General features: G+C 43.6%; 1 protein-coding gene and 1 long non-coding RNA gene across 3 annotated transcripts in view; one reads left to right on the top strand and one right to left on the bottom strand.

Annotated features, from left to right (window-relative positions):
* Positions 1–24561, top strand: part of LOC134296107 (uncharacterized) — a 45321-nt gene extending 20760 nt beyond the window's left edge. For both annotated transcript variants that reach the window (XR_010002679.1, XR_010002680.1), the window contains exon 3: positions 23542–24561. This is a non-coding gene — a long non-coding RNA (uncharacterized LOC134296107). The remainder of the gene's footprint in view (positions 1–23541) is intronic.
* zfyve28 (zinc finger FYVE-type containing 28) overlaps positions 1–27523 on the bottom strand; it is a 45771-nt gene extending 18248 nt beyond the window's left edge. The window contains exons 1-6 of the mRNA XM_008104962.3: positions 27369–27523; positions 3626–3766; positions 2681–2818; positions 2020–2222; positions 1476–1565; positions 1164–1253 (exon numbers count right to left, since the gene is read on the bottom strand). Coding sequence (XP_008103169.2) covers positions 1164–1253; positions 1476–1565; positions 2020–2222; positions 2681–2818; positions 3626–3766; positions 27369–27410 — 704 coding nt within the window. The 5' untranslated portion in view covers positions 27411–27523. The remainder of the gene's footprint in view (positions 1–1163; positions 1254–1475; positions 1566–2019; positions 2223–2680; positions 2819–3625; positions 3767–27368) is intronic.
* Positions 27524–27703: the final 180 nt, after the last annotated feature.

Here is a 27703-nt window from a genome sequence, read left to right as displayed (position 1 = left end):
AGAAAGAAAGAAGAGAACAAGGTTACTCCATGATTTTTTTAAACCATCACAAAAAAATTAAATCGGGGTGAATAGTAGACCAACTTATTACAAGGTCTCCCTAGACAACACATCAGTGCTGAAACACAATACTGAGCCCGGCCCCAGCCCTTGAAAAAGTATTTGTCCACCACAACAATAGTAACTTTAGTCACACTTAATAGTCTGCTCCATCTTTTATATAGACACCTATTCAAGCCTGATGCAACTTCTCTTTCTTTGGCCTGCATTCTATGTTTAAACCCACCCAAATCAAAGTCACATGCAGAAACCTGCCAGAAATGCTATGCTGAAGTAGAATAGCCCCTTCTTGCAAGACAAGGGCAGTCTTTTGAAAAATAATCATTATGAGAGGAATGTGGCATGTCAAGTCATGAAGGGAAATGCCACCTGCAAATAATTGGATGTTTGGGCTGGCCTTCCATGCAAAGTACAGAACTCAAAAGCCATACTATACAACTGTTAATCACCAGCAGCCTCTTCCAAGGATGGTTACTTGGAAAAGGAGTGTCCACACATTAGAAAGGCTTTCCATGCATTATAACACACAGTTGCAACGTATTATGAATCATGTCAACACAGCAAAAACTGAAGCAGTAGCAGAAACTAAATTTAACCCAAGTGTAGGCCACTTGAGCAGTAGGGGAATAAAGTGCCCCCCTCCCAAATCTGTATTCTACTATTGCATCACGAAATGTGCAGAAGGGCACCACACCCTATCTGATGTTGAGAAAAGGCTCAGAGGAAGAAAATCTCATTTTCAAGAAAAGCTGTGCATTTCAGAGAACAATTGGCACATACTGTGTCTTGTGTCAAAGTAAATATATAATTATGAAGGGCTGGTGCAAAGTTGACAGTGGGAGGGACTGCAAGTGGCCTGTATACCACATTTAGCCCTAATTTATACTATGTGATATACCAGTGTCATTCTAACCACATTGCCATATCATTCTGTTACTGTAACCATGTAATTCTGTCAAGAATATATGCTTGTCTTGCCTTCTTTGACAACTAGAATTGAATTTCAGACATTTGGGTCTATGGAGCCCAATGCTGCAGTAAAGATCTACATAAGGTAACTGGTTAAAAAAAAAAAAGAAGAGAAGAAAAAGAAACCCACATACCTAATGATGGCCAGGCGGGGAATGGTGAACATCAGCTGTGGTTCATACCCATCAATCATATCCTGAGTCAAATGACCAAGTTTCAAAGCTCTAAGTGGGAGAAAGGAGAGAAAGAGTAAAACTTAATACTAAAAATAAGGGCAGTTTACAGACCACCCCCTACTATCCAGGCAGCTAATCACTCTGGATGTAAATTGGACATAAATTTTCTTTATCAAAAGATTATCAATTTTATTTCATAAGATGTAGGCTCACTGTGTCACAGAAGAAGACTGTGCTTGTCCAAATTACAGGGAGTGCCCAAACCCTCACCTGGCCACAGTTTCACAGAAGAGTACAACGATCTCCTGCTGCCTATAGATCTCTTCAGGCGATTTCACTGAGACTAAAGATGAAACGTAGCTGGAAAAGAAAGAAACCATGAAACTCAATGCTGCCACTGCCAGTACCTGCTTAGCATACAAACATCAAGACATTTACACAACTACCACTGCTTCTGGGTTCATTTCAGCTAGCTATATGTATGCTACCCAATAAGAATACAGATTTCTGTTCAGATTCCCATTACCACCCAGATGCAAGTATCCAGGACGAATCCCTGCCATCATGGCATTCAGCACCGGTCTGCTTATATAAAAATTTCAGCTGGACTTAGAATTTTTAGACTTCTGTGAATAGATATCTGGCTAACTTACTATCTTGTTTCCACTTCTTTTGATGGGACTCTAAAGCACTAGAACTCAGCAACCCTGCTAGATCAGATCAGAGGCTTATTTCATTTGATAGAGGAAAATCTAGACTTTGGAAATCCTCAAAAAGGGGGAAATGATCAATAGTGAGGAAGCCTAACACCTACCTTAGCTCAAATTCAGCAAAGAGCATATCAAAGCGAATCAGTGCTCTCCGGATAGGTTCTGAATAAGGTCCTAGTTGGTTCAGGCTTTGCTCCCGAAGGACCACCCGCACCAACTCTAAGCTGCACAGGAGATCTTTGGCTAGCGGTCGTAATCGTACTCCATCTGCCTCATCCACATCAATATAGGTGCGTGCCATCAGACACTGAAAGGAAATAATACTGACAGCTCAGAAACACTGCCTGTTTTTCAGCTTCCTGCAATATAATACATTTATTTTAGAGCCAGGATGAGTATTCCATCCAATTGCTGAAGGGGAATTCCAGGAACAGTCTCAGATTTCATCCCAGTAAAGCAACACTCCCCAAAGATTAAGTAATATCTGCTCAAGTGGAATCTGGTATAATACAACAAAAGAAACTGAGGTGATGATTTATGGAAGAGCAGAAAGGGAGAGGTCATGACGCCAAGCATTAGAGGTAGCATCAATTCAGCACTTCACATTTGAGCTTGTTGTTCATAATTGCTGTCAAACTGACTTGAAATTACGATGACCACATGAATGAGAGACCTCCAAATTGACCCCATCATCATTTGACTGCTACTTGATTAAGAATACAGAGCAGTGCACCCAATCTCAAATTCATCCCCTCAATGGCTCACCTCAGCAGCAAATAGCATGTGATTACGGAGGTTGTCTACCAGAAGATCTTCAGGGAATTTAATGACATAGTCACGACCATGACGTTCTCTGGGGATGCACTCGTCCATAATCTGTTCTATAATGGACAGCAGCTCAGCCTGGTAAAATGGAAAGACACATTATTATCTGCAAGACCAGTGCATACCAGTGATACCCAATGATTTAAATACCACAAAGCAGAAGATTATTTCTTCCCAGAACACTACTGAAGGGCAGGGCAAGTTCTGGCATCTACTTAACAAAACATCTCTCCCAAAACTAGAATGGAGCAGCAAAGTCAGTTCCTCTATTTGATGGTGAGGGGAGATGGGAATGACGCAAAAGTAGGACTATACACTACAGTTACTTCTTTATACTTTGTACTTTATACTTTTTAAAGGAAGGTTAGAAGCCAACTTATGCAACAAAGAGAAATAATAATTAAAAATACAGTGTGTTGTATAGAGATGTGAGGAGGTGCCTTATTTTGGCAGTTTGGGAAGGATCAAGATAAGAAATAAAATGTGGGGTTGTTGTGTGTTTTCTGGGCTGTATGGCCATGTTCCAGCCTGGAAAACACACAACAACCCTGTGATTCCAGCCATGAAAGCCTTTGACAACACAATGAAATAAAATTTATTTTATTAATCAGTACCAGCCATAGCCTGGAATAAAACTCTAACTGTGGGTACAGTGAGATCAATTGATGTCTTGTCACTTTCCTTGAGTAATGTGTGTGTGGATGGAATTTAAGGTACAGGAGATGTAGTAATGAAAAGCAGATCCACTATCCACAATAGAAACCTTTTATTTGAGACAAAGAGAGAATTAGTACTCCAACCTGCCAAAGCTGCAATGTATAGTGATATCATTTCCTCCTGTTTTTGATCACTGGTTTGCAACCAGATTCATCTCATATGCATTACCTGACTAAGGTGCAACTGGTTTAGTAGTGCAAGGTATTGTTGAGGATCTGTCTCGACATCCAGGCAGTTGATTTCTGTTACTACTTGAGTCACTCGCTCGTCAGCATAGAAAAACTGTGACAACAGTCTGGGATCAGAACGCTGCACAATAAACAAAACAAAAACATGGATTATTCCTTGCAAAGCATGCTGCTCTCAAAATGAAAATGAGGTATCTATTAATCCTGTTTCTGGACTGGGCAACTTCTGAACATGTTTAGAAGCAATTTCCCCTCAATGAGAATAGCCCAGCTTTCTTCACCCTCTGCATACTACATGAAAGATTATTCTTATATGGAGAAATGTTAACACATGAGATTCATCACTTGAGATTTGAATGCTACTCGTTTTGTGAGAGCTATTTCAGATACCATTTATAGCAATCTCTTTTTTTCATAAGATTTTGCAGAAACCTCTTTTGATATTTTAAGAGATGGGGCAGGGGGAAAGAGTATAGAATGAAGAATAAATATCCATTTGCCAAAATGTTTGATTTACACAAAACCAGATGGAAAACATATTATGTAAAAGTTCAGATGAAGAATCCACCTAGCAACTAGACTCTAGTCCAATGTCTTGTTTACAAGAGCAGCCAGCCAGGTCACAAGGCATTCATACATACATATATACTGTACATACTTACGTATATAGCAATCCCTACTTGAGCAACTCTGCCATTTGTTTATATGATACAATACTAAAACTCTCTTGGAAGAAGAAAGCTAGCTTAACTCTCAGGACTCCATAGCTAGACCCTATCCATCCCAAACTAGAGTATCACTGATGCCTTCAAATCTAAGTACTTTTATTAGTGAAGTAAATAAGCATAGTTCCTCCATCCCTATCTCAGTGCCTTCAAATCAAAGCACCTTTAGTAGAAGATGCCAGGTTCTTGCATTGTGCTTGTCAATCTATATTAAGCTAGAGTTCCTTTGATCAGCGTTTTTTAAGTTAACTGAAGTTGCAGCTCAGCAAGTTTTCTCCTCAATATGCCAGCACCATATATGTGTCCATTTGCTACAGCTATTTCATTGCTCAGTCATTGTTTCCCAAACTCTCAGACGTTTTGGACTTGAGCTCCCAGAATCCCTGATTACTGGCTAAGGCAGCAGAAGCTTCTGGGAACTGAAGTCCAAAACACCTAAGGAATCATTAGTGTAGATGTTCCTCTTCTCTATTAAAAAGCCCCCATCAGTTTTTTATTCGATTTCCTGTCACCACTTCTTATGAATGCTAAGAACTGTACTTCTATAGTGGCCTAAACATCAATGATTGTGAGTTTTCCAACAGAACTATATTTCATAGGATCTTGAAGGTGCGTGGGAGATAATTAAATTGGCTTGTGTTTAGCCTATGTTGTTAATACAGACATACAAGTCGACACTTGTTTTATTGCATGCAAGTGTTGAATCACATTGAGTCTATCAGACTGGAAAACTCTACAAAAGCTGGATCTTGCCTTCCTTCAGGTTACCAATGGCTAATATAAGCCTAGGGCGAAAAAGTGGACAGAGCTGTAGAAATGTGGGTCTTCTCGTTAAGTTTGCTTGATTTATTTACAATGCCGTCTTTCATATCAGTGCCTTTCATATCAGTGCCGTGTGAGTGCATAGAACAGCCTTTGCCAAAGCAAAGTAGAAGTAATAAATGTGAGATTATCAACAGTCATGCCAACAAGAGTCAGCACATTTGATCAGATTAACCCTGGGGGCAAGCCAAAATTCTCAGAATACTGCTCTGAAGGCGTTAAACACCTGATAGCAAATCACTTTGCACAAGTGCCTTTACCCTCCCCTTTTAGCAGTTAAAAGAGAGCTAGGCTGAACCCCTAGTCAAATAGTTGTGCTCATCCTTGTCTCCACTGACTAGAGGATTACTAATAGATTACAGTCAGATATTAAATCCAAAAACCCAGCGAGCCTAACCAATGTCAAAGGACGGTGGGAGTTGTAGACCAAAAGCATCTGGGGAGTGGAATTGTTGACTCTCAATTTTTGCAACAAATAGAGTAATGACAGACTTCTAATGGGTTTCTAGGCATACTGGTTTTTAAAACCTGTCAGCTAGCAAACATCCTCTTTATTTGTTCCAAGTACTGTACACAATAAAACAGGCTTTTGTCTGAGCACATTCAAACTGCAAAACCCAATAATTTAAGAAATATGCTAAAGCATACAGTCATTTTGCTGCTATAGATTAACCCAGCAGCTCTTCTGGAATGACTACATTTTTAACATTCACAGATACTCGTTTATTAAAACACCGATAGCTGTGACAACCATTAACCACACTCCTTCAGACTCATCAAGGGGCAGATTCAATGCCTGTTACAGATTCTTTCTAGGCAGAATTCAGCAATGTTACAGTTGGAGTTTCTGGTAACATAAAGGAAATACAAATATACAGGTGCAGAGCTGGGTTTATTGATTACCAATTGGCGCAATCCCACTAAAGAGCTAATAGTGCTATTTGGATCTCAAATTATAAGTATGAAAGGGTGTTCAAAATGGAGAAAGAAACCTTTTGTATTTATTTTGTATAATAAAAACCATTTCTCTTACACTGAATGAAATGAGTTTTCCTGGACATTTTTTAGGGAAATTTTTGTTTAGAGGATTTTTGGGCAAAATACAGCATCTTGCTTGAAACTATAATGCTGAGATAGAAATAAAATGTAACTTCAGCCAGCCACCCACACTCACACACGCATACATATAAATACTCACACGCACTGTGCATAGCATAGGGAAGGGCTAACACACTTGTGGTGTTTGTTTTGCTGTCTGTGCTCCTGATCAGAAGATTTCACCTTACTTTCTGTCCCTGTAATAATTGGATTTTGAAAAATTTGACTTGTTGTGGAAGCAAGGAATGGTGATAAAGCTTCAGTGGAGACACCTTTTCCCCATGATAATTCTTACAGGACTGAATTTCCCTTCCTAAGGAAATTGGGTATTTGTAACTTGGGAACTTCCTGTATTGATCTATATTTTACATCTGTTACTGTATAAGTAACTAATAATTTTGTCACAAATTCTAGAGCAGTTCTTCTCAGACTGTGGGTCTCCTGATGTTTTGGCCTACAACTCCCAGAAATCCTAGCCAGTTTATCAGCTCTTCGGATTTCTGGGAGTTGAAGGCCAAGACATCTGGGGACTCACAAGTTGAGAACCACTGTTCTAGAGAGTAGGCTCCCTCACCTCATCATACCATATAAACACATCTCTTTGAATAACCACAATATTCAAGACCTCATCAGTTGGGCTTTTTCTTCCTCCTAGCACGCTGCTGGAACAAAGCCAGGACGGAGTCTGCCAGAGCCCATCTTATGATGCAGGGCTACTTCCGGCTGGGCTACTTCCAGTGAGGCTTTGTTGAGCTTTCTTCTGGCTCCGTCCTGGCAGCATGCTAAAAGGAAGCCCTGAGGATACAGGTGATTACGTGTATCATTGAAGAACCTGGGACAGTATGGGAGGAAGCCAGGGACAGCTGGGAAACATCATGGGATGGCAGCCCAAGATCAACCATGGTAAGGAATGAAACTGGGCACTGCCCCACGGTTTCCCCTGCTGTCCCCAGGCTTCTGGAACTCTATCTGATGAGGTCTTAAGTCAGCCAACCCACTATTTCACTCATGAAATTGTAATATAGGCAACTAAGTCTGGTGTGTGTTTTAATCCAGCAGTTGGAGCAAAAAGCAACATCTCTTCCCTACGTACTCTCCAGCCATTTAAGTAAGGTAACCAATATTTAGGTTTCCCTGCATGCTGCATACCACAGTAATTTTACTAATTCAAAGCCAGTAATGGAGTATCAGGCCTGTCCTTAAAGTGTTCTGACACTGCCATGCCCCACCACCTCAGCAAGGCTACCTGCATCTTAATATGCAGCAAACTCATGATAATGGATCATAACTAGAAAAGCTGGTGGCATAGGGTAAATCTCTTTGTATTCTGTGGTCACCACAACAGACATACTAGCATTTTTGTTCAGCCAGAATCTCTCTTTCTAGACACTCTCAAAGGTTGTACAAATACCCTAAAAACACTAGATTCTGCCTGGACTTTGAAGCGAAGCAGATTCAGCTCTGGTTAGTATTTTGAATGGAGACCGCCAATGACTACCAGATGCTGTTGTCCGTATTTTAGAGGAAAAAGCAGCTCTAAGTATTCCTTGCATCAAAAAAATCTTATGAAATTCATGGGGTTGTTGTCCCATAAGTCAACAGATGACTTGAAGGTGCATACACATACAATCCATACCAGAAAAATATAGCTGAAAACCACCACCACCACTAGAAACCATTATCAGACTGAGCCATATGCTCACACAAACAGCATTGACGTGTAATAATTTCCAAATAATTGACTCAGCAAAGGGTTTTGGTCAGAGTTAACAGAAGATTAAGTCATATAACCATCTCATGATGCATATTGCGTTGTGGCATGAAGTCAGACACACACCCCTCTCAGGTATGCTGAGAGGGCAGGAAGCTCTCACGCACAAGAGGATATTCTCAGAAACACAAGCATTACATTTCTACCAATCATACAGCCAACTGACTTCATCCAGGTATTAACTTGATTATGATGCTTCTATTCTCCTAACAACTAAAATCAAGAGGCGGAGAAGTAGCATTTTCTGAAGGTGATCTGTCCAAACCACTGTGGGGTCACAACCCCCTATAGACTCCAGTCATGTTATGGGAACTATAACTCAACACACCTGGATGTTGTCCAAATATGAACTGAAAAGCCAACCTTATCTAGGCCTAACCTATGATATTCACGCATGTCTTCCTATAATCACTCACGGGCTAACTTGGTGTCTCAACTTCCCAGCAAAATCATGAAAAGTTGATGTGAACATTAATTCCAAAACAGTGCATTTTACAAGAGGAAAGCAGCAACTCCTTCTATTGACAAAGAAAGGCATATCAGAAGCCCCTGACAATGCCTCAATGGGCATTGTATTTCCCTACCTCTGTGCCGCAGTTTTCTGGAAAAAATGAAATGTTCTCTATCTGGGTAGTAATGAAATGTTAAATATCTTGGAGATTTGCTGTGACTTGTTTGTTGTTTTGTTTGTTGTTTTGTTTGTTGTTTTGAGGAGAAAACCCACTCAGATCCACAATAGTTTGACTACAGTACTGGTGAATGTGTTTAGAGCAGGCATTCTCAAACGGTGTGATGACCCATGGGCCTTGTAGTCCTGCTCAGGACATTGTAATTCCTGATGAAGATGAAAACTTGGGTTTTTTACCTTCCCAGTCTGAACTGGATTCCTCTCAGCCAGATCTTTCTCAGGCAGATCTGGGAACCTTGCACCTGCAAGAAAGTTGTCTCCCAGAAGTATGTCAAACAAGCCCAGAGCCTACTTCTCCCGTATTCTTGCGCCGGGAGTTTTGTAAACAACAGAGAAGTTTGGATTCAGCTTCGCGCAGGAGTGCGAGGATTGCAGCTAAGAATGTGGCCAATTAAGACTGCTTCTCGTGAGAATCTTTGGGGAGTCTCACATCTGGTCTCAGAGTTAGCTTTCGGTTCTGATTCCCAGAGAACTGCTTCGGCGGGAAGCTAGACTCTATTTAGGTGTTTTACCCGCGTAGTAACTTCGCGGAGTCAATTCGTCAGCCTACGGAGCGAGTTGTGTCTGGACAGCGCGCTCCGGTTCAAGCCTCGCTCCTGCTCAAGCCTTGCCTTGCTATCCAGCCTTCGCCTTGCTTCCCAGCCTTTGTTTATCTACGGACTTTGCCTTGTTTCCCAGGATCAATCCTTGCCTTGTTCCACGGATTTATCAAGTTATTCCACGGACCTTGTTCTTGTTCTTAGTTACCTTGTTCCACGTTCAAGCCTTGTTTCAAGTACCAAGTTATTTCCTAGCCTCGCTCAAGTTTCATGGACTAAAGGACCTTGTCATCTCCCCTCACTTTGCTTGGCAAAGTGAGTGTTTCGGTTATTGGATTACAACTTTGGACCTTAATATTTCTTATTGGACATTGCTTTTTTGGACTAATTCTGACCTTTCCTGAAAGGTCTAATTCTGGACTATTTTCTACACTTGTTTTTATTAACTTTATATATTCCTACAATAAAGATATTAGATAGATTCTGGCCTCTGTGTATGGTTATTGGTGCTCTGCAGCCTGGGTCGTGACAGTTTGACTCCGCCACCCTAAGCACCAATTAACCTCGGCCAGAATGTCTACCGGAGTCGTACCTGGGCCGAGCGGCCAGCCGATTACCTACACCATCGACAAGGAAGAGGTGGACCGAATCCGTGATAAGCTCAATGCACAGGATGGAGAAATAAGGGGTTTGAAGGAACGCGGAGTTCGTCTTCCGGCCATGGCGTTGCCAACCAAGTTTACTGGAGAAGCTTCTAAGGTTCATGTCTTCCGTCGCCAATGTCAAGCTTATCTGGAGGCCCGTGCTGCCGAGTTTCCCCAAGAAGACATCAAAGTGGCATGGGTTTACAGTCTTCTAGACGGGCCAGCGGCCAGCTGGGCGACGGCACTGTTCGACCAAGCCTCTCCACACCTAAGATCAGCGCAACACTTCTTGGACCACCTCAAGGAGACTTGGGGAATCGAGGACAATTTGGAGGCAGCCGGTCACAAACTCCGTCGCCTTTTCCAAGGAGACAGACCTATGTCTCAGTATATAGCCGAGTTCCGAGTGCTGGCCCACAACACCGGCTGGAACGATGTAGCCCTCAGGGGACAATTCCGGGAGGGTCTCAACATTGAAATGCTGGAAGAAATCTCCAAGGTGGATCCTCCCCAGACCCTCGAGGCACTCATTGATCAATGTTTACGGGCTGAAGTCATGATTGCCAACAGGAAACAGTGGGTTCGAGGCCAGGGCAGTAGAGCCGGGGCAAAACCCCCCGCTCCCGCCAGCGTTCAGCCACGTCCGGTGTGGAGACCCCCACCGCCAACCCCATACCCCAGAGGAGGCGAGGAGGTGCCGATGCAGTTGGGCAATGTGCGTCCCAGACTAGATGCCGCCGAGAAGGCCCGTCGTCAACGCTTAAACCTCTGCTGGTACTGCGGGAACGGGGGCCACTTCGCCAGAGAGTGCCCAGCCAAAGGGAAGCCTGCCGCCCGTCTTGCGGCGGCGTCCTCCACGGAGACGAAGGCGTCTGAGCCGACTGGCACACAGCCGGCGGGGGAAGCCAACGACCGGGTGTAGAGGGGCTCGCCAACCCGGTCAAAAAATCCATCCAAGAGCCGCCAACCGGGGTCCTGTTCCTTCTCGTGGTCACATTATGGTCGGCAAAAAGGGGACCCGTCATGATCCACGCCATGATAGACTCTGGAGCTACCAACAATTTCATCGATAGAGAGTATGCCGACTCTCTGGGATTACAATATCATGATTTCAAGAATGCCCGTGTGGTGCAAGCCATAGACGGCCGTCCCCTCAAGACGGGCCCCGTAAGTCAGTGGTCGGAACCCACCAGGATGTGGATAAGGGAACATATGGAAGAGATTTCCTTCTTTGTTACCGAGGTCCCCCATTTCCCTGTGATTTTGGGAATTCCATGGCTGACTCTCCACGACCCTAACATCTCCTGGTCCAACAGAGAACTGCAGTTTGCTTCACCGTACTGCCAAAACCATTGCCTCGTAGCCAAGGTATGCCATGCCACAGACACCGAGCCCATCATCACCTTGCCAAAGAAGTACTCCGAGTATTGGGATGTATTCAATGAGAAAGAAGCCGAAAAATTACCCCCACATAGACCTTATGACTGTGCCATTGACTTGGTGGAGGGGGCCCCGATCCCGCGAGGGCATCTCTACTCCCTGACTGAACCAGAGCAAGAAGCTCTCAGGGAATTCCTAGAGACAAACCTTCGCAAGGGATTCATCAGACCCTCTCAATCCCCAGCCGCCTCCCCAGTGATGTTTGTGAAGAAGAAGTCAGGGGAACTACGCTTGGTGGTGGACTACAGAGCATTGAACAATATCACCAAGCGGAACAGCTATCCCCTGCCTTTAATCTCGGATCTACTGGATCGGCTTCGAGGAGCCAAGGTTTACACCAAGCTGGATCTTCGGGGGGCTTACAACTTAGTTCGCATCAGGGAAGGGGACGAGTGGAAGACCGCCTTCCAGACCAAATTCGGATTATTTGAGTCCCGAGTTATGAATTTCGGTTTATGCGGAGCCCCCGCAACGTTCCAGCATTTTGTCAATGACATTTTTCAGGACTATCTAGACAGGTTCTTGATAATCTACCTGGACGATTTTTTGGTGTTTTCCAGATCACAATCAGAACATGAGAACCACGTCAAAATGGTGTTACAGCGATTGCGGGATCATGGACTTTATGCCAAGCTGGAAAAATGCGCTTTTGATCTACAAGAGGTAGATTTCCTTGGTTACCGCATCTCGCCTCTAGGGCTTTCCATGGATCCAGCCAAAGTTTCAGCAGTATTGGAATGGCGGGCGCCAACTAACAAGAAAGAGGTGCAGCGTTTCTTGGGGTTCGCGAACTACTACCGCAAGTTCATTCCAGATTTTGCCCGCTGGTCCGACCCCATCACTAGCTGCATCCGTGGAAAGCAGCCTTTCCGCTGGACTGATCAAGCAGAGAAAGGGTTCCAGCAACTAAAGAAACTATTCACCTCCCAGCCAATTCTACAGCACCCAAATCCTGGAACCCCTTTTGTGGTGCAAGCGGACGCCTCTGATGTGGCAATTGGGGCTGTACTCTTACAACCGGTGGGAGATCACCTCCACCCCTGTGCCTTTTATTCTCGTCAACTAACCACACCAGAGAGGAATTACACCATTTGGGAAAAAGAACTACTGGCCATAAAGGCAGCCTTTGAAACTTGGAGACATTGGCTAGAAGGGGCCAAATTTCCCATTGAAGTCCACACTGATCATCGTAATCTAGAACATCTAAGAACTGCCCGCAAACTAAATCAGAGGCAGCAACGTTGGGCTTTATTCTTTGAACGTTTCAACTTCCAGATCCATTATGTGACCCCAGCCCAAACCAAGCAAGCAGACGCCCTGTCACGTAAACCGGAATACGCTGCAGGACGCAAGGAGACCTTTGAATCCCAACTGCTACAACCTGAGAACTTTGCCACGCTCACGGTGGGGAACACCAAATCCATTCCCATTGGTTCAACTTCCCCTACTCCAGGACCCATCTGTGCTCAAGAAATCAGGGCTAGTCAGCAAGCAGATGCCTGGGCGCAGGACCAACTTCGCCAAGGTCTGCATTTCCCCTTTTCGCTTAAAGATGGGCTGCTCTGCTATAGAAATCATGTTTATATCCCACCCGGACCGGGCAGGGAAAAAGCGCTTCGTCTGTGTCATGACTGCAAACCAGCAGGACACTTCGGACTATTTAAAACTATGCATTTGATCCTAAGGGATTTTTGGTGGCCCAAGATCCGCAAGGATGTGGAAAAATATGTCAACACCTGCCCAGTATGCCAGCGCTCCAAGATACGAAGGGAGAAGCCCTCAGGGCTTTTACACCCCCTTCCTACCCCATCTCGCCCATGGGAAATAATTTCCGCGGATTTCATCACTGACCTACCACCTTCCTGTGGATTCACCACGATCTTAGTGGTGGTGGACCTATTCACCAAGTTAGCCCATTTCATTCCCTGCGAAGGCCTCCCCACGGCCAAGGAAACTGCGGATCTATTTCTTCAACATGTCTTCAGACTACATGGATTGCCCAAGAGTTTAGTCACAGACCGTGGATCTCAATTCACCTCTCGTTTTTGGAAGGCACTACAAAAACTATTGGGCATAGACTCTCGCTTATCTTCAGCTCATCATCCCCAAACAGATGGGCAAACGGAGCGCACCAATGCCACTTTGGAGCAGTATCTTCGCTGTTATGTAAACTATCAACAGGACAATTGGGCTTCTCTGTTACCACTGTCTGAGTTTGCCTACAACAATGGAGTTCAAGCTTCTACAAAAGAAACGCCGTTCTTTGCAAACTACGGCTTCCATCCACGTTTCTTTCCCCCTGTCATTGAAACTTCAGAGGTTCCCGCAGCAGAGGATTGGCTGCAGGAACTCACAGCGGTGCAACAACTTTTGCTCCAGCAACTGGACCAAGCCAAGGAGGACTATAAACGCCACGCTGACAAACATCGCCAGCCGGGCCCTGAAATCAAGGTAGGAGATCGGGTTTTCCTGTCCACTCGCTTTCTGCCCTCCCACCGCCCTTGCCGGAAGTTAGATGCCCGTTTCATTGGTCCCTATCCAGTGGTGGCGCAATTAAACCCCGTGACTTTCAAACTCCAACTTCCGCGTTCAATGCGCATTCACCCAGTGTTTCACCGTTCCCTGCTCCTTCCGGCGGATGGTGTGCGACCTGATACAGACCAACCGGCCCCCCCTCCTGTTTTGATGAATGGGGAGGAGGAGTTCGAGGTTGAGGACATTTTGGATTCTCGCTTTCACCGCCGCCGCCTACAATATCTCATTGACTGGGTGGGTTTTGGCCCTGAGGAACGCTCTTGGGAAGACGCCTCCACAGTCCATGCTCCTGATCTAACCCGTCGCTTTCATCAGACCTATCCCACCAAACCGCGACCTCGCGCCTCGGGGAGAGGGCCCCAGTTTGGGAGGGGCCTTGAGGAGGGGGATAGTGTGATGACCCATGGGCCTTGTAGTCCTGCTCAGGACATTGTAATTCCTGATGAAGATGAAAACTTGGGTTTTTTACCTTCCCAGTCTGAACTGGATTCCTCTCAGCCAGATCTTTCTCAGGCAGATCTGGGAACCTTGCACCTGCAAGAAAGTTGTCTCCCAGAAGTATGTCAAACAAGCCCAGAGCCTACTTCTCCCGTATTCTTGCGCCGGGAGTTTTGTAAACAACAGAGAAGTTTGGATTCAGCTTCGCGCAGGAGTGCGAGGATTGCAGCTAAGAATGTGGCCAATTAAGACTGCTTCTCGTGAGAATCTTTGGGGAGTCTCACATCTGGTCTCAGAGTTAGCTTTCGGTTCAGATTCCCAGAGAACTGCTTCGGCGGGAAGCTAGACTCTATTTAGGTGTTTTACCCGCGTAGTAACTTCGCGGAGTCAATTCGTCAGCCTACGGAGCGAGTTGTGTCTGGACAGCGCGCTCCGGTTCAAGCCTCGCTCCTGCTCAAGCCTTGCCTTGCTATCCAGCCTTCGCCTTGCTTCCCAGCCTTTGTTTATCTACGGACTTTGCCTTGTTTCCCAGGATCAATCCTTGCCTTGTTCCACGGATTTATCAAGTTATTCCACGGACCTTGTTCTTGTTCTTAGTTACCTTGTTCCACGTTCAAGCCTTGTTTCAAGTACCAAGTTATTTCCTAGCCTCGCTCAAGTTTCATGGACTAAAGGACCTTGTCATCTCCCCTCACTTTGCTTGGCAAAGTGAGTGTTTCGGTTATTGGATTACAACTTTGGACCTTAATATTTCTTATTGGACATTGCTTTTTTGGACTAATTCTGACCTTTCCTGAAAGGTCTAATTCTGGACTATTTTCTACACTTGTTTTTATTAACTTTATATATTCCTACAATAAAGATATTAGATAGATTCTGGCCTCTGTGTATGGTTATTGGTGCTCTGCAGCCTGGGTCGTGACAAACGGTGACCTTCCAGCTGTTTTTGCCTCCAACTTCCAGAAGCCCTAGCCAGCTTGTCCAATGGTAGGGAATTCTGGGAGTTGGGAGGCCCAAACATTTGGAGGGCCCACAGCTTGATGATGGTTGGTTTAGAGCATCTTCTAGTATGGATTTTAGTTACTATGGCCTAAGAACATGGCGTTTCACAGGCACGTTTGGCGGGGACGAGAGACAGGGCCTTCTCCGTGATTGCCCCCCAGCTATGGAACTCCCTCCCTTGTGACATTAGATCAGCCCCCCTCCCTCTTGTCCTTCAGAAAGATGGTGAAGATCTGGCTGTGGGACCAAGCCTTTGGGGCAGTGCAATGAGGCAATAATAGGAAACCTACTCCGCTGACCGGAGCCAGCATGGTGTCCTGAATTGGTTTAAATAGCTGATCTTAAAGTAGATATAACTGATTTTAATGTTTGTCTATACTTATAATTATTTTATGTTCCAGCATGGAGTGTTTGCCATATACAGTAGTCTCTCACTTATCCAACATAAACGGGCCGGCAGAATGTTGGATAAGCGAATATGTTGGATAATAAGGCGACATTAAGGAAAAGCCTATGAAACATCAAATTAGGTTATGATTTTACAAATTAAGCACCAAAACATCATGTTATACACCAAATTTGACAGAAAAAGTAGTTCAATACGCAGTAATGCTATGTAGTACTTACTGTATTTATGAATTTAACACCAAAATATCACGATGTATTGAAAACATTGACTACAAAAATGCATTGGATAATCCAGAATGTTGGATAAGTGAGACTCTACTGTATATGTTGTGCTCCGCCCTGAGTCCCTTTCAGGGTGAGAAGGGCAGAATAGAAATATTTAAATAAATAAAGTAGTTGAGGAAGGGTCTATTTGTTCCCCTGGCATTTCTTCAATCATTGCTCCTCTGCGTCATTACAAAGAAAGACCTAGGAATAGCTAAAATGTCAGTTTGAGAGAGGGAATTATCACTGCAGAAAGTTTTTCTACATTTTGACTGTTTTTTAAATTCTCTGTTACCCACAAAGAGTACCTTTGGGACCACGATGTCAATGGATGAGGGATATGCAATCCCAGACACTCTTGAATTACAGCAATTATGTAGATCTATCTCAGTCTGGTACTTACTAAATGCCTTGAAGGACTAGAGACTCATCTAAGCAATGTCAGGCCTGGTTGGTAGTGGACTTGGACTGCTAAGGAACATTAGGTGCTGTGGCACATCATCTTTGAATCTCTTTTCTATAAGAAAAACTTATGAAATATATGGGGTTTTCATAAGTCAGCAGGTGACTTGAAGTCACATATTTAACATAGCCTGATGGGGACTATCTATCTGGAACATATCTTAATAGGTTTAGATCAGCTACAATGATCTAAATTCATTTCTAGGAATAATGTCAGGTGGCAGTCTTGTTGACTTCTAAAACCTGTACAGCAGGATTCCTCAATACGGCACCCTTCGGATGTTTTGGCCAGTCACTCTCATTATCTTTCAGCACTGACCACTTTAATAGCGGTTAATGTAAATTGCAGTCCAAGACACCTGTAGGGCACCAAGTTGGGAAGTCTTGGGAGTACCTCAAGGACTACTTGCTTTCACGTTAACCTGCTTGCACACATTCTTCGGAAGTCCTTCTCTATATCTCCCATCTATTGGAAGCAAAATATGGATTAGGAATAGGACTTCTGAGCCAATGGTGTTACATAGGACTGAAATGTCAGCCCTACTGTATTTCCCAAGTGAAACACAGAGCTGCAACAAGTTGTGAAACTGAGAATTTACAGGATGTCTAGCACAGCATAAATGGCAGAGCTCTGCAAGCAACACAGGCCATGGGGAGATGTCAGCTATTGTCAAGATAGAGTTCATCAAGCTCACTAAAACAGATCAACATACAGTTGAACCTTTCATTCTTATCTTATGCCAATAGTGACATTCTGTCTCTGCAATGTCTTCCCCGGGGAGGCTTACCTAGCACCCAGCACCTTGGCGTTTTTAATGTTATTAATAAAGAGGTTTTTATTTTTGCTTGGCTGTGATTTATCTTGTTTTAATGTATATGTTGTTCTAATGGTTTTTAATGTTACAATGTGTCTTAATTTTATATTGTCCAGTTTATTATTTTCATTGGAAACTACTCTGGGAATCCCTTGGGGTAAAATTCCTGTATGTATAACTACAAATACAAGGTGACATTTTCACTTTTCTTGCTCTTTCCTAGGCCCCTTCTACACTGCCCTATATCCCAGGATCTGATTCCAGATTATCTGCTTTAAACTGGATTATATGAGTCTCTACTGCTAGAAAATCTGGGATAAGCCGATAATCTGGGATCAAATCCTGGGGTATAGGGCAGTGCTCTTTCGAAATCCCTTTAAAAAATTCTTTATTGAAGAAATCAGTAGTTTAAGATTACAGCTATCTGGTAGTTAGCTCTGTTTGCTTCTGGCCACCCACCCATTTAGTTGAAGCTCACCACAACCTCAAAAGCATCATTATACACCATTGCAAACACCATCAGAGCTGTCCTCACAATGAGCTAGCTAGCCAGACCATTAGTTTTAGCCAAGACAGCCTCTTACTAGTCATCTCTTCTTCCTTGGCATTATGGAGTGACACATATCCATTCCCAGGCCTAGCACAGGAAGGAGGAGTGAGGGTTTGATATCTGGAAAAGCCCAAGTTCCCAGGTAGCCACTCATCAGATCTCGCAATGTGATGCACCTCTGCACTACCAAAGGCAGAACTGGAAAAAATACCAGAAATCTGAATATAATTGTCCCACCACTTTTGCAGATCTGATTCACAGATTAGATCATCATGTTCTTTTTAGGAATCTGTAGGTCCTTCAGCATGACTCTACACTAAAGTCAAATTCTGCCAGACGTTGGCCACAGAGTTGCATTGAGGGATCTAGAGATGCATAGAAAGAACACTCCTCTAGGCATTTGTAGATCCTCAAGTACAATTCTGTAGTTAGCTTCTATGGAGAATATCTAAGTCCTCCACAAAGTCATGCTGGAGGACCTAGCTATTCCTGTAAATATGCTCCCTTAGAGTTTTTTAAAAAAAACATTTTTACCACATTTAGGAGGGTCCAGAGTCCATAACACAGCAAATGTGGAAGGCTGGCTGTATACACCAAAGATGAGAAACCTTTCACTTTCCAGAGGTTTTGCACTAGAACTCCTCAAATCCCTAATCATTGGCCATGCTGGCTACTGATTCTGAGAGCTGAAATTCAACATGTTTTGGAGTGCAAATAGTTCTTCACATTCCTGCTAGGCAACTCACACAACTTGAAAGGTGTAATGATAAAAAGAAGAACAAAGAGCAAAGGGCAATGCTTCAAAACCTTATGAAAGCTGTAAAACACTGAAATCTGCTGCCAATGTATGCATGACACTGTTAGATACAACAAAAGCCTGCTTCTTTGGAAGGCAACTTCCTGTCTTCCTTAAAGGTACAGGTGCCACCTACACCCCATCCATTACAAGAATAACGAAACTGGATGTTTGTGGAACAACAGTATCTCTGTGCCTTATTATTTAGCAAACACAAAGCATGTTACTACAAAAACATGCTGAGGTGTATAAATAGTGTGAAGACAGGCATGTTTAGTAAATTAGGAACAGCCTTGCTTCTGTCCAAATATCAACATGGGACCTATTTCTTTGCTCCTGGTTTTTTTATTTAGCTTATATATATCTAGGCTTGTTATCTTCAAAAACAGATGAATTTTAATATATGATGTATTGTTTTGCTGTTTCTGTTGTGTGTGCTCAAGTCATTTCCAACTGATAGCAATCCTAAGGCAAACCTATCATGGTGTTTCTGGGCAAGATTTGTTCAGAGATGAGTTTGCCTTTCTCTGAGTATGACTTGCCCAAGATCACCCAGTGAGTTTTAATTGCTGAGTAGGGATAATGATAATAACTTTATTTGTATATCCTGCTTCCATCTCCCCGAAGGGATTCGGGGCGGCTTACATGGGGACAAGCCCGATCCAGCAAAAATTAAAACCAAACATAGATTAAAACATATATCATTAAAATCAACGACAAAAGAATAACATAAAACAGCATCATCAACAGCCAATAGTCTGAGCAGCAATGGGTACTGATTCATTGGTAAAATCTGACCCCTGGTCTCCAGTTGTAGTCCAATGCTCAAACCACTATGCCACACTGACTAACCGCCAGATCTTGAAACAACATTTTGACAGAAGGCAAACCCTGTCCCTCTGGAAAGGATTTGTGTTTGCAACCTAGAAATAATCCTGCATGCCTCTTCATAAAGTTCTCTCATGGCACATATCTGACTCTTACTTCTCTAGCAATGGCCTCAAGGACATCTCTTATGCTCTGCTGAATCACCTCCAAAGCGTGGAAAAGCTACATGTTTGGGCAACAGCTCCTAAAATCCTCCCACCTGCATAGTCATACTGGTGGCAGTATTCTAGGATCCGTAGTCCCAAAAACTAAATTTGCAAAGCTCTGGCATCTACACTTTCTATCTTAAAATTAAAATGCCATCCTGCCCCACCTCCAAGTCCAGTACTTGCTGCATTTGGAAAACTTGAGATATGGTTGGAGGTGGTAATTATAGAGCCTGTTCACTTCTGGAGTAGGGAGAAAACATCTATGACGTGAGGCTGGTTCAGAATTCAGCATGCAATGAGAGAACTGCCTCACACCTCTCCCAGGCTCTTTGGTGGCGTCAGACCTCTTCAAAGAGAAGAAGAGCTGCTAGTGACCACAAATCACCTTGGGTTTCTGAGCAAAGCTTGTATTTGTCCTGTAAACAGGACAATGTGATACATTGCTCATCAGACAATTAACCATCTAAAAACCAAAGGCAGTGGGAAGGTCAGCAGAAAATTAACTTAATTTGCTTTTTTAAAGGAGTACTGTAATTGTAGAGAGGTTTGACTTAGGATTGTCAAAACTATCTGGTTTTTTTAAAAAAAGAAAATCCAGTTCAAGTCCTCTTATCTCAATAGGCTCATAGGCATTAAATAATTCTGCAAATGTTTACTTTGGATAATCTATGCTGACTCTGCCAGCTGAATACTTGAAAAGCAGAGAAGTACCCAGTGCCCTTTAGAACACAAAATCCCACTATGTTCTATTGTGGCTCATTTTACCAAAGACAGGAAGATCAGTGCCACGTTCTGCATTCATATGGTGTCATTACATAACATCTTGATAATTACTTAGATAGAATTACAATTAATAAAAAATGGACAGCCAGTAAAAAAAGACTGACATTGTTTTTAGAGGAAATCACAATCCAATAAAGTGGCGCTAAAAGAGCAAGCAAGCATTGGCTGAAACCCAGTTTCAGTCAATTAACCTCTTTAATGACTATTAAACAAGATATAAAATCACTACTGAGTAAATTGATAGTGTTGTAATGATAATCTGATCCTATGCATGTTTACTCAAACGTCCCACTATGTAGAGTGGATTTAATTATACAATCCTGTACAATTGTACTAAGAAATACGCTCAAGGAGTTCAATGGAATGGACTTCCAAGAGAGAAAATACAATACTTCAATATTACTGGTTTAAACAAATCAGGACAAGCACAGAATCATCCAGGTGTGCTGCTGACCTATAACCATTGAGAATCAGTTGGCTTAAAATGTTAAATAAAATAATCAATCCCTACAAACGGATAAACTACTCCTTAGCCCATATCTTCATTCCAGAATAATTTTTTGCATCTCTTTTAATAGGTGATCATAATTTTTAGTTATCAGTGCTTCTGGGATTCTTCTATACTAGTGAAGGATCTAGCATTAGCATGCCATAAGCCAGTGGTTCTCAACCTGGGGGCCCCAGATGTTTTTGGCCTTCAACTCCCAGAAATCCTAACAGCTGGTAAAATGGCTGGGATTTCTGGGAGTTGTAGGCCAAAAAAATATGGGGACCCCAGGTTGAGAAACATTGCCATAAGCCATTCCAAACCAATTCTGTCAGAGATGCGCATACGGCCATTCAATTTTCAGGAATAATCTTGTAACTGTGTACTTGACTAGCTATTGTGGCACAAATGCAACGGTTTTTATTCTGTCGTTCTTCATCATGTAGGTGATTTGAACATTTCAAAGCAAAGGTTGGCATTTTTGGCAGGTTTTTGGAAATTCCACATTTGAGAGTCAAAGTGATTTAAGCACTGGACTATGACTCTGGAGAACAAGGTTTGAGTCCCCGCTAAGTCATGAAAACCAACTGGGTGACCTTGTGTAAGTCACAGACTCTTAGCCTCAGAATCCTTCTTAAGATTGGAAACGACTCTAAGGCATACAACACCAAAGTGAATGTCACATCTACAGCAAGCCACCAAACTTTGGAGACAAGAAGTGTCTTGTTAGATTTTTTTTAAAAGTCACTTTGGATTGCCAAGGAAGAAAAATAGAGCTCATAATAAAAGAATAGTAAGGTACATGTGAAGAACTCCACCTACAAATCTTATTTACATGCTAAAGAGCTATATAATGATCAAGAGAAGGAAAGTCTGAAATGTGTTCAGAAAATGGATAAATGAAAATCATTACATCCCATCTTACACCAACAAACTCATGATTATGGTATGTGGCGAATTAAAGCAGAGAAATATGGCATACTTCAAAAAGATAACAGTAATGTGACACTAAGCAGATGAGAATGATTAGAGGTACATTATTACAGATTTTTACTAGAGTAGTGGCTTCTTGGCTTGACACAGTTGCACAAATACATGGGACACATATACAAATAAACACACACCACAAAAAAGAATATCAGTATTTTGGGCTTTCTAAAGCTGACAGTTACACAGAAGCAACCTGTATAGTACTCAACTACATACAGCAATTGTTTCTCCCTCCATCACATAGATTTTCTAGTTTAAAAAAAAAAAAAAACCTTGTCTCTATTATGCATTTCTCATTTGTTCTCAGGGAATACTGTGGGCAAGGGCAAGCGATATGGGATGTTCTTTGTACTGTTTACAGCTTTTTTAGCAATAAAAACTGCCCAAAAGGAAGAATCAGCTAATGAGATTATGAAATCTTTGAAGAGGAAGCTGAAAAACAGTTATAGGCCTCTAGTTCATAACCAACTATTACCATTTGTAACTGGAGAAGAAGCATTTTTTAAAATTCCTTCATGGAAAAAAAAACCAAGAACTAGATTTTCAGGAGTTCATAAGAGCAAGGGAGAGAAAGTGTTTTCTGAAAGAACCACTGCCACACAATCAGTAGCACTTTTGGAAATGGAGCACTGGTCATGCAAAGGTATTTTGTGTACTGTGGCTACCTCTCCCAGAGATGAGTGATCTATGTCTGTCTTATGCAACAGTGTGAAGAATTCTTGTGACTTTTAAAACTGTGCAATCAAAATACTAGAATTTAGAGAGAAGGCTGGAGATACAAATGACTCTTGGTTGTGTCGATCAAAACGTAACTGTAACAGTGTTGGAGCTATATCAAGATAATAATTATGCAGAATGACTTGTGAAGTTTTCTTGTTTCATAGCACTGAAAGAAGTAGAACATATTCTGGGCCTATAATAAATTATTAGTCCCAACTTGCTTATTTATATAATTTTGAAGTAGACAATGAGAAAAATGAAATAGTTAAAAAGATTTTCGAAACCTTGGTTCAGCCATTAATCAGAATGGAAACTGTAGTCAAGAAGGGCAGCTATGAAGAAACTAGACAAGATCCTTAAGTATAAAGATGTATTATTAAATACCAAAGTCAGAATTACCCATATCATCATATTTCCTATTCTTGTGTACAATGGTAGAAACTGGGCAGTGAAAAACGTAGCAAGATGAAACAGTCACTGAAAACATAGTGATAGAAAAATATTATACAGATACCATGGACTTCCAAAAAGGTAAATAAATGGGTCCCAGAGCAAATCAAACCTGAATTATCTCTAAAAGCTAAGATGATTAAACTGAGGGTCCTTCCAGACAAGCCCTATATCCCAGATTTTCTGTCTACCCCGGATTATCTGAATGCAGACTCATATAATCTAGATTAAAGCAGAAAACCTAGGATCAGATCCTGGGATATAGGGCCTGTCTAGAAGGTCCCTGAGACTGCTGTATTTTGGTCATGAAAAGACATGACTCACTAGAAAAGACAACAATGCTTGGTTGGGTAGATGACAGTAGGAAAAGAAGACTACATTACATGTGTAAAGTCTCTGTTTATATATCTTATTTATTATACTTTCTTCCAGGACAAGATTCAAGGAAGCTTCAGCCAATAAAGTCACTGCCCAGAATTAGCAAGGCATGTGCAGGGTTATTTATAACAGCCTGACCTGCAGGTCTCTCTTTCATAGGATCGCCATAAATCGGAAACAACTTGAAGGCAATTGGCTTCCTCTTTTGTTCTCTTCTCTTTGTCTGTTTCTCTCTCACACACAAACACACAGATCATTCAGCCCCCAGAGATGTTAGGCTATTTTTAGTGTTGTTGTTGTGTGCTTTCAATTATTTCCAACCTATGGCAACCCTAAGGTGAATCTATCACAGTGTTTTCTTGAGAAGGTTTGTTTGGAGAGGGGCCAGGGGGTTGCCTTGTTGCTTTTGCCTTCCTCTAAGGCTGAGAGAATGTGACTTGCCCAAAGTCACCCACTGGGTTTCCATGGCCATGTGGAAATCTGAACCCTAGCCTCCAGAACTAGAGTCCAATGCTCACTGCACTATACTCGCTCTCATTGTTGAAGCAGATTTCATATACCATCTCATTATATGCAGGTCTTTACTATTTTGGCTTTAAATATTTTAGTGTCAAACAAGGACTCAAGCACATTCTGAAACATGGAATTCCATATGTTACTTACCTGCTCAGTTATCTGTACTCTGTGCCCAAGTTTTCTTTAAACTCCAGCCCATTAAAAAAAATCAATATTATTGCTCCATTCATGAACAAATTATCTGGGATATGAATGGCATTTCAAATCCACCTCTACTTTATAAATATAGAAGGACTTCCTTTTTTTTACGTAAGACAAAAGACATATCAAAAAGCAAGGCTCCCCCAAAACATGACATCTGATGTTCAGATAAATTTCTGTTCTGGCATATAACCCTGATTTGCAAATCCCCGACACCAGGATAGGAAGAAGTACACTGAAATCTATGGCAGAATGAGTAACAACTGAATGGCAACATTTGTGGGAAACGGGAGAGATGGATATGTGAAATGATGTGTCAATTTGATTCTGACCAATAAAACTTGTGTTGTGGATGTGTTCAGAGATACCTGGTTCCTTAGCACTCGGCCTATAGGCCCACCCTAATACAAGGAACACCCTCACAGAGTAGACATCTGTCCACCCCTGCCCTAGACAACAGCAAGATACTCCAGTTCTATTTACATGCTCCCCGAATTACACCTTAGTGTACTTGGCTGAGTGGAAGGTGAGTCATAAACAAGTCAGCAGGAAGCCAACCTCCTGTCAGCCAAGAGACAATCATTCTCCCTGCAAAGCCGGTTGTGCTCACCCACACCTTCAATCTCACCCTTCCAAAAGGCAGGGATGGCATAACAGCAACTCTCACACATGTTTCAGCACCTTCAGCTCCACCCAGTTCCTCAGATCTCACCCTCCTAAACAACTGGTGTGAAGCTCAGTGTTGCAAACTGAACACACAAGCCCCACTCCCTCACAGAAACCGAGACAGGGACACTGCCATTCCCACATCATTATTGTTGAGTGCCTCCTGAAATCAAGGCAACATTGCTTATCTGCTTCGCGTCTCCACCTAACTTTGCTTTTATTTTAATTACAGAGATTGGAAAAGTTACTTCAGGTGGCTGCCGGTATTACCTAGTTAGTCCAGTGGCTATTTTGGTGGGGGATTTTGGGACATCTAATACAAAACCATGCACTACTATACGGTAATTTTCACATATACTGTTTTTGGGCACCTTGTCACACACTTTAAAAAGGTGTCTTTTTAACTAAATACAGTCAGTCCTCTGTGTCCATTGATTCCCCATATTTTTACAAACTCTTCCAAGAGACAAACCTTGATCTTGCCATTTTATATAATTACACCATTTTACTATACCACTGAAGATGATGGAGCCTGGGCATCGGTTGATTTTCATATCCATACAGTTTTTTGAACCAAGCCCCAGCAGATATTAAGGGCCCGCTGATATTGATTCAACTATTATGATACAGTTGTGGTTTCCTTTTTGCTCTTTGTGGTATCTGGTGGGGGTAGATTCATCATTTTGGGGAATTTTGAAAGTATAATTTCAAGCTGTGGGAACTGGACTTCTGGATGCAGAGGCCTAACTGTACAAACTTCTCTACTCTTTGAAGGCACCTCTTCCCTTCTAATCTTGGAAGCTAAGCGAGGTCAGGCCTGTCCAGCCTTTCCTTACAGGGGACTACAAAAGAATGCCAGGAGGTTGCTGCGAGTTTTCCAAGCTGTATGGCCATGTTCCAGAAGCATTCTCTCCTGACATAAATAGGAGTATAGCGTCTAGATCCAGGGAAGTCATGCTCCCCCTCTATTCTGCCTTGGTCAGGCCACACCTGGAATACTGTGTCCAATTCTGGGCACCGCAATTAAAGGGAGATGTTGACAAGCTGGAAAGCATCCAGAGGAGGGCAACTAAAATGATCAAGGGTCTGGAGAACAAGCCGTATGAGGAGTGGCTTAAAGAACTGGGCATGTTTAGCCTGCAGAAGAGAAGGCTGAGAGGAGACATGATAGCCATGTACAAATATGTGAGGGGAAGTCATAGGGAGGAGGGAGCAAGCTTGTTTTCTGCCGCCCTGGAGACTAGGACGTGGAACAATGGCTTCAAACTACAGGAAAGGAGATTCTGCCTGAACATCAGGAACATCAAGCATGTGGACAATTTCATCAGAAAGGAGGAAACCATGAAAGTGAACAAAATCTGGCTACCAGTATTTTAAAAACTCTAAAATTGGGACAGTAAACTCCAAAAACAGGGGGATTCCAGACATGGAACAATCAGGACTAGCTTACACCTCCCAACAAAGGATTCTCCCAGGCAGGAATCAGCCAGGCCTTGAAGCTGCAAGGCTTTTAAATACTAATCAAGGTGATTAATTACAACATTCACGCTTGCCTCCAACAGACAAGAGTTCTGTCTCCCACCTTGAACCTTCCACAGATATATAAACCCCACTTGCCTAATCTCCAGCAGACCTCACAACCTCTGAGGATGCCTGCCACAGATGTGGGAGAAACATAAGGAGAGAATGCTTCTGGAACATGGCCATACAGCCCGGAAAACGCACAGCAACCCAGTGATTCCGGCCATGACAGCCCCCGACAACACAATGCCAGGAGGTTTTTCGGAAGAAAGCATTGGCAAAGCTCCCTCGGAGCCATCCCTCGCCTAAGAAAACTTTACGAGCTGCAAGGGCTGGCGGTAAGCCGACCGGCGACTGGAAGACACACACACACCGAGAAGATAAGGAACTTGGCTGAACGGATAACTAGGAAACCGGGTGACATCATCGGAAGACTGCTGAGAAAAGGCGCGGGACGCCCCAAGCGGGACATCCCAAGGAAACTCCGAGTGAGGAAAGACCCGGCTCGGAAGAAAGGAGGACGGAAGGCCAGGACCAAAAAGACCCTCTCGCAGCAGGCGGCGGGGCACATCAGCTCGGCGCGTCTGAAGGAGCAACAAGGTGGAGAAAGACACGGGGGGGGGGGGAGGAGACCAAGGGGCGAGGAAACAAACGCCCAGTCACGTACACAAAGGCAGCGCTCAGCGCCCGAGCACGCCCCGGTCCCGCGGAGTTGTGGCTTGGCAAAGTCCCGAGCCTCCTCTGCCTCCCCAAGTGACCACCCCTCCAGAGTCGCATCCCTTGAGCCACGGCGGGGAACGCGGCGTCGAACTGGCTCAAGTCTTTGTCTCCGCGGAAAGGGTGGGCGCGAGGGAGCGCCTCTCCCCCAAAGAGCAGGCCTGGACTCCGGGGCCAAAGGCAGCGGCGGAAAGAGGGAGAAGCCCCCGAGCCCGCCCCCTCTGATCCCCAGCCTCGCCTTCTGGGAGCCCCTGCCTCACCTTGGGCTTGTGGAGCCACCTCCGGATGGCGGCGGGCAGCATGGCTCGGGCGTCGGAGGGAGAGAAGGAGAGAGAGCAGCGAAGCGGGGCGCTCCTCCAGGAACACCTGAGCCTCCCCGGCGCCCGACTTGTTGGGTCCGCCGCTCGACTCCGCCCCCGGGGAGGGGCCCACGCCGCGAGGGGGAGGGCGCGCCGGATCTGGCCCCGCCCCGCCTCGCCAGCCGAGAGGGCTGAAAGGGCTCCCCCGCCCCTTTCCAATAATAAACAACAACAACAACTTTATTTGTATACCGCCCTACCTCCTCAAGGGGCTCAGGGCGGTTTCCAATACCACA

The sequence above is a fragment of the Anolis carolinensis genome, chromosome 2 (assembly GCF_035594765.1).
Source record: "Anolis carolinensis isolate JA03-04 chromosome 2, rAnoCar3.1.pri, whole genome shotgun sequence".
Lineage (NCBI taxonomy): Eukaryota > Metazoa > Chordata > Lepidosauria > Squamata > Dactyloidae > Anolis > Anolis carolinensis.
This window is presented reverse-complemented; position numbering and strand designations above follow the sequence as displayed.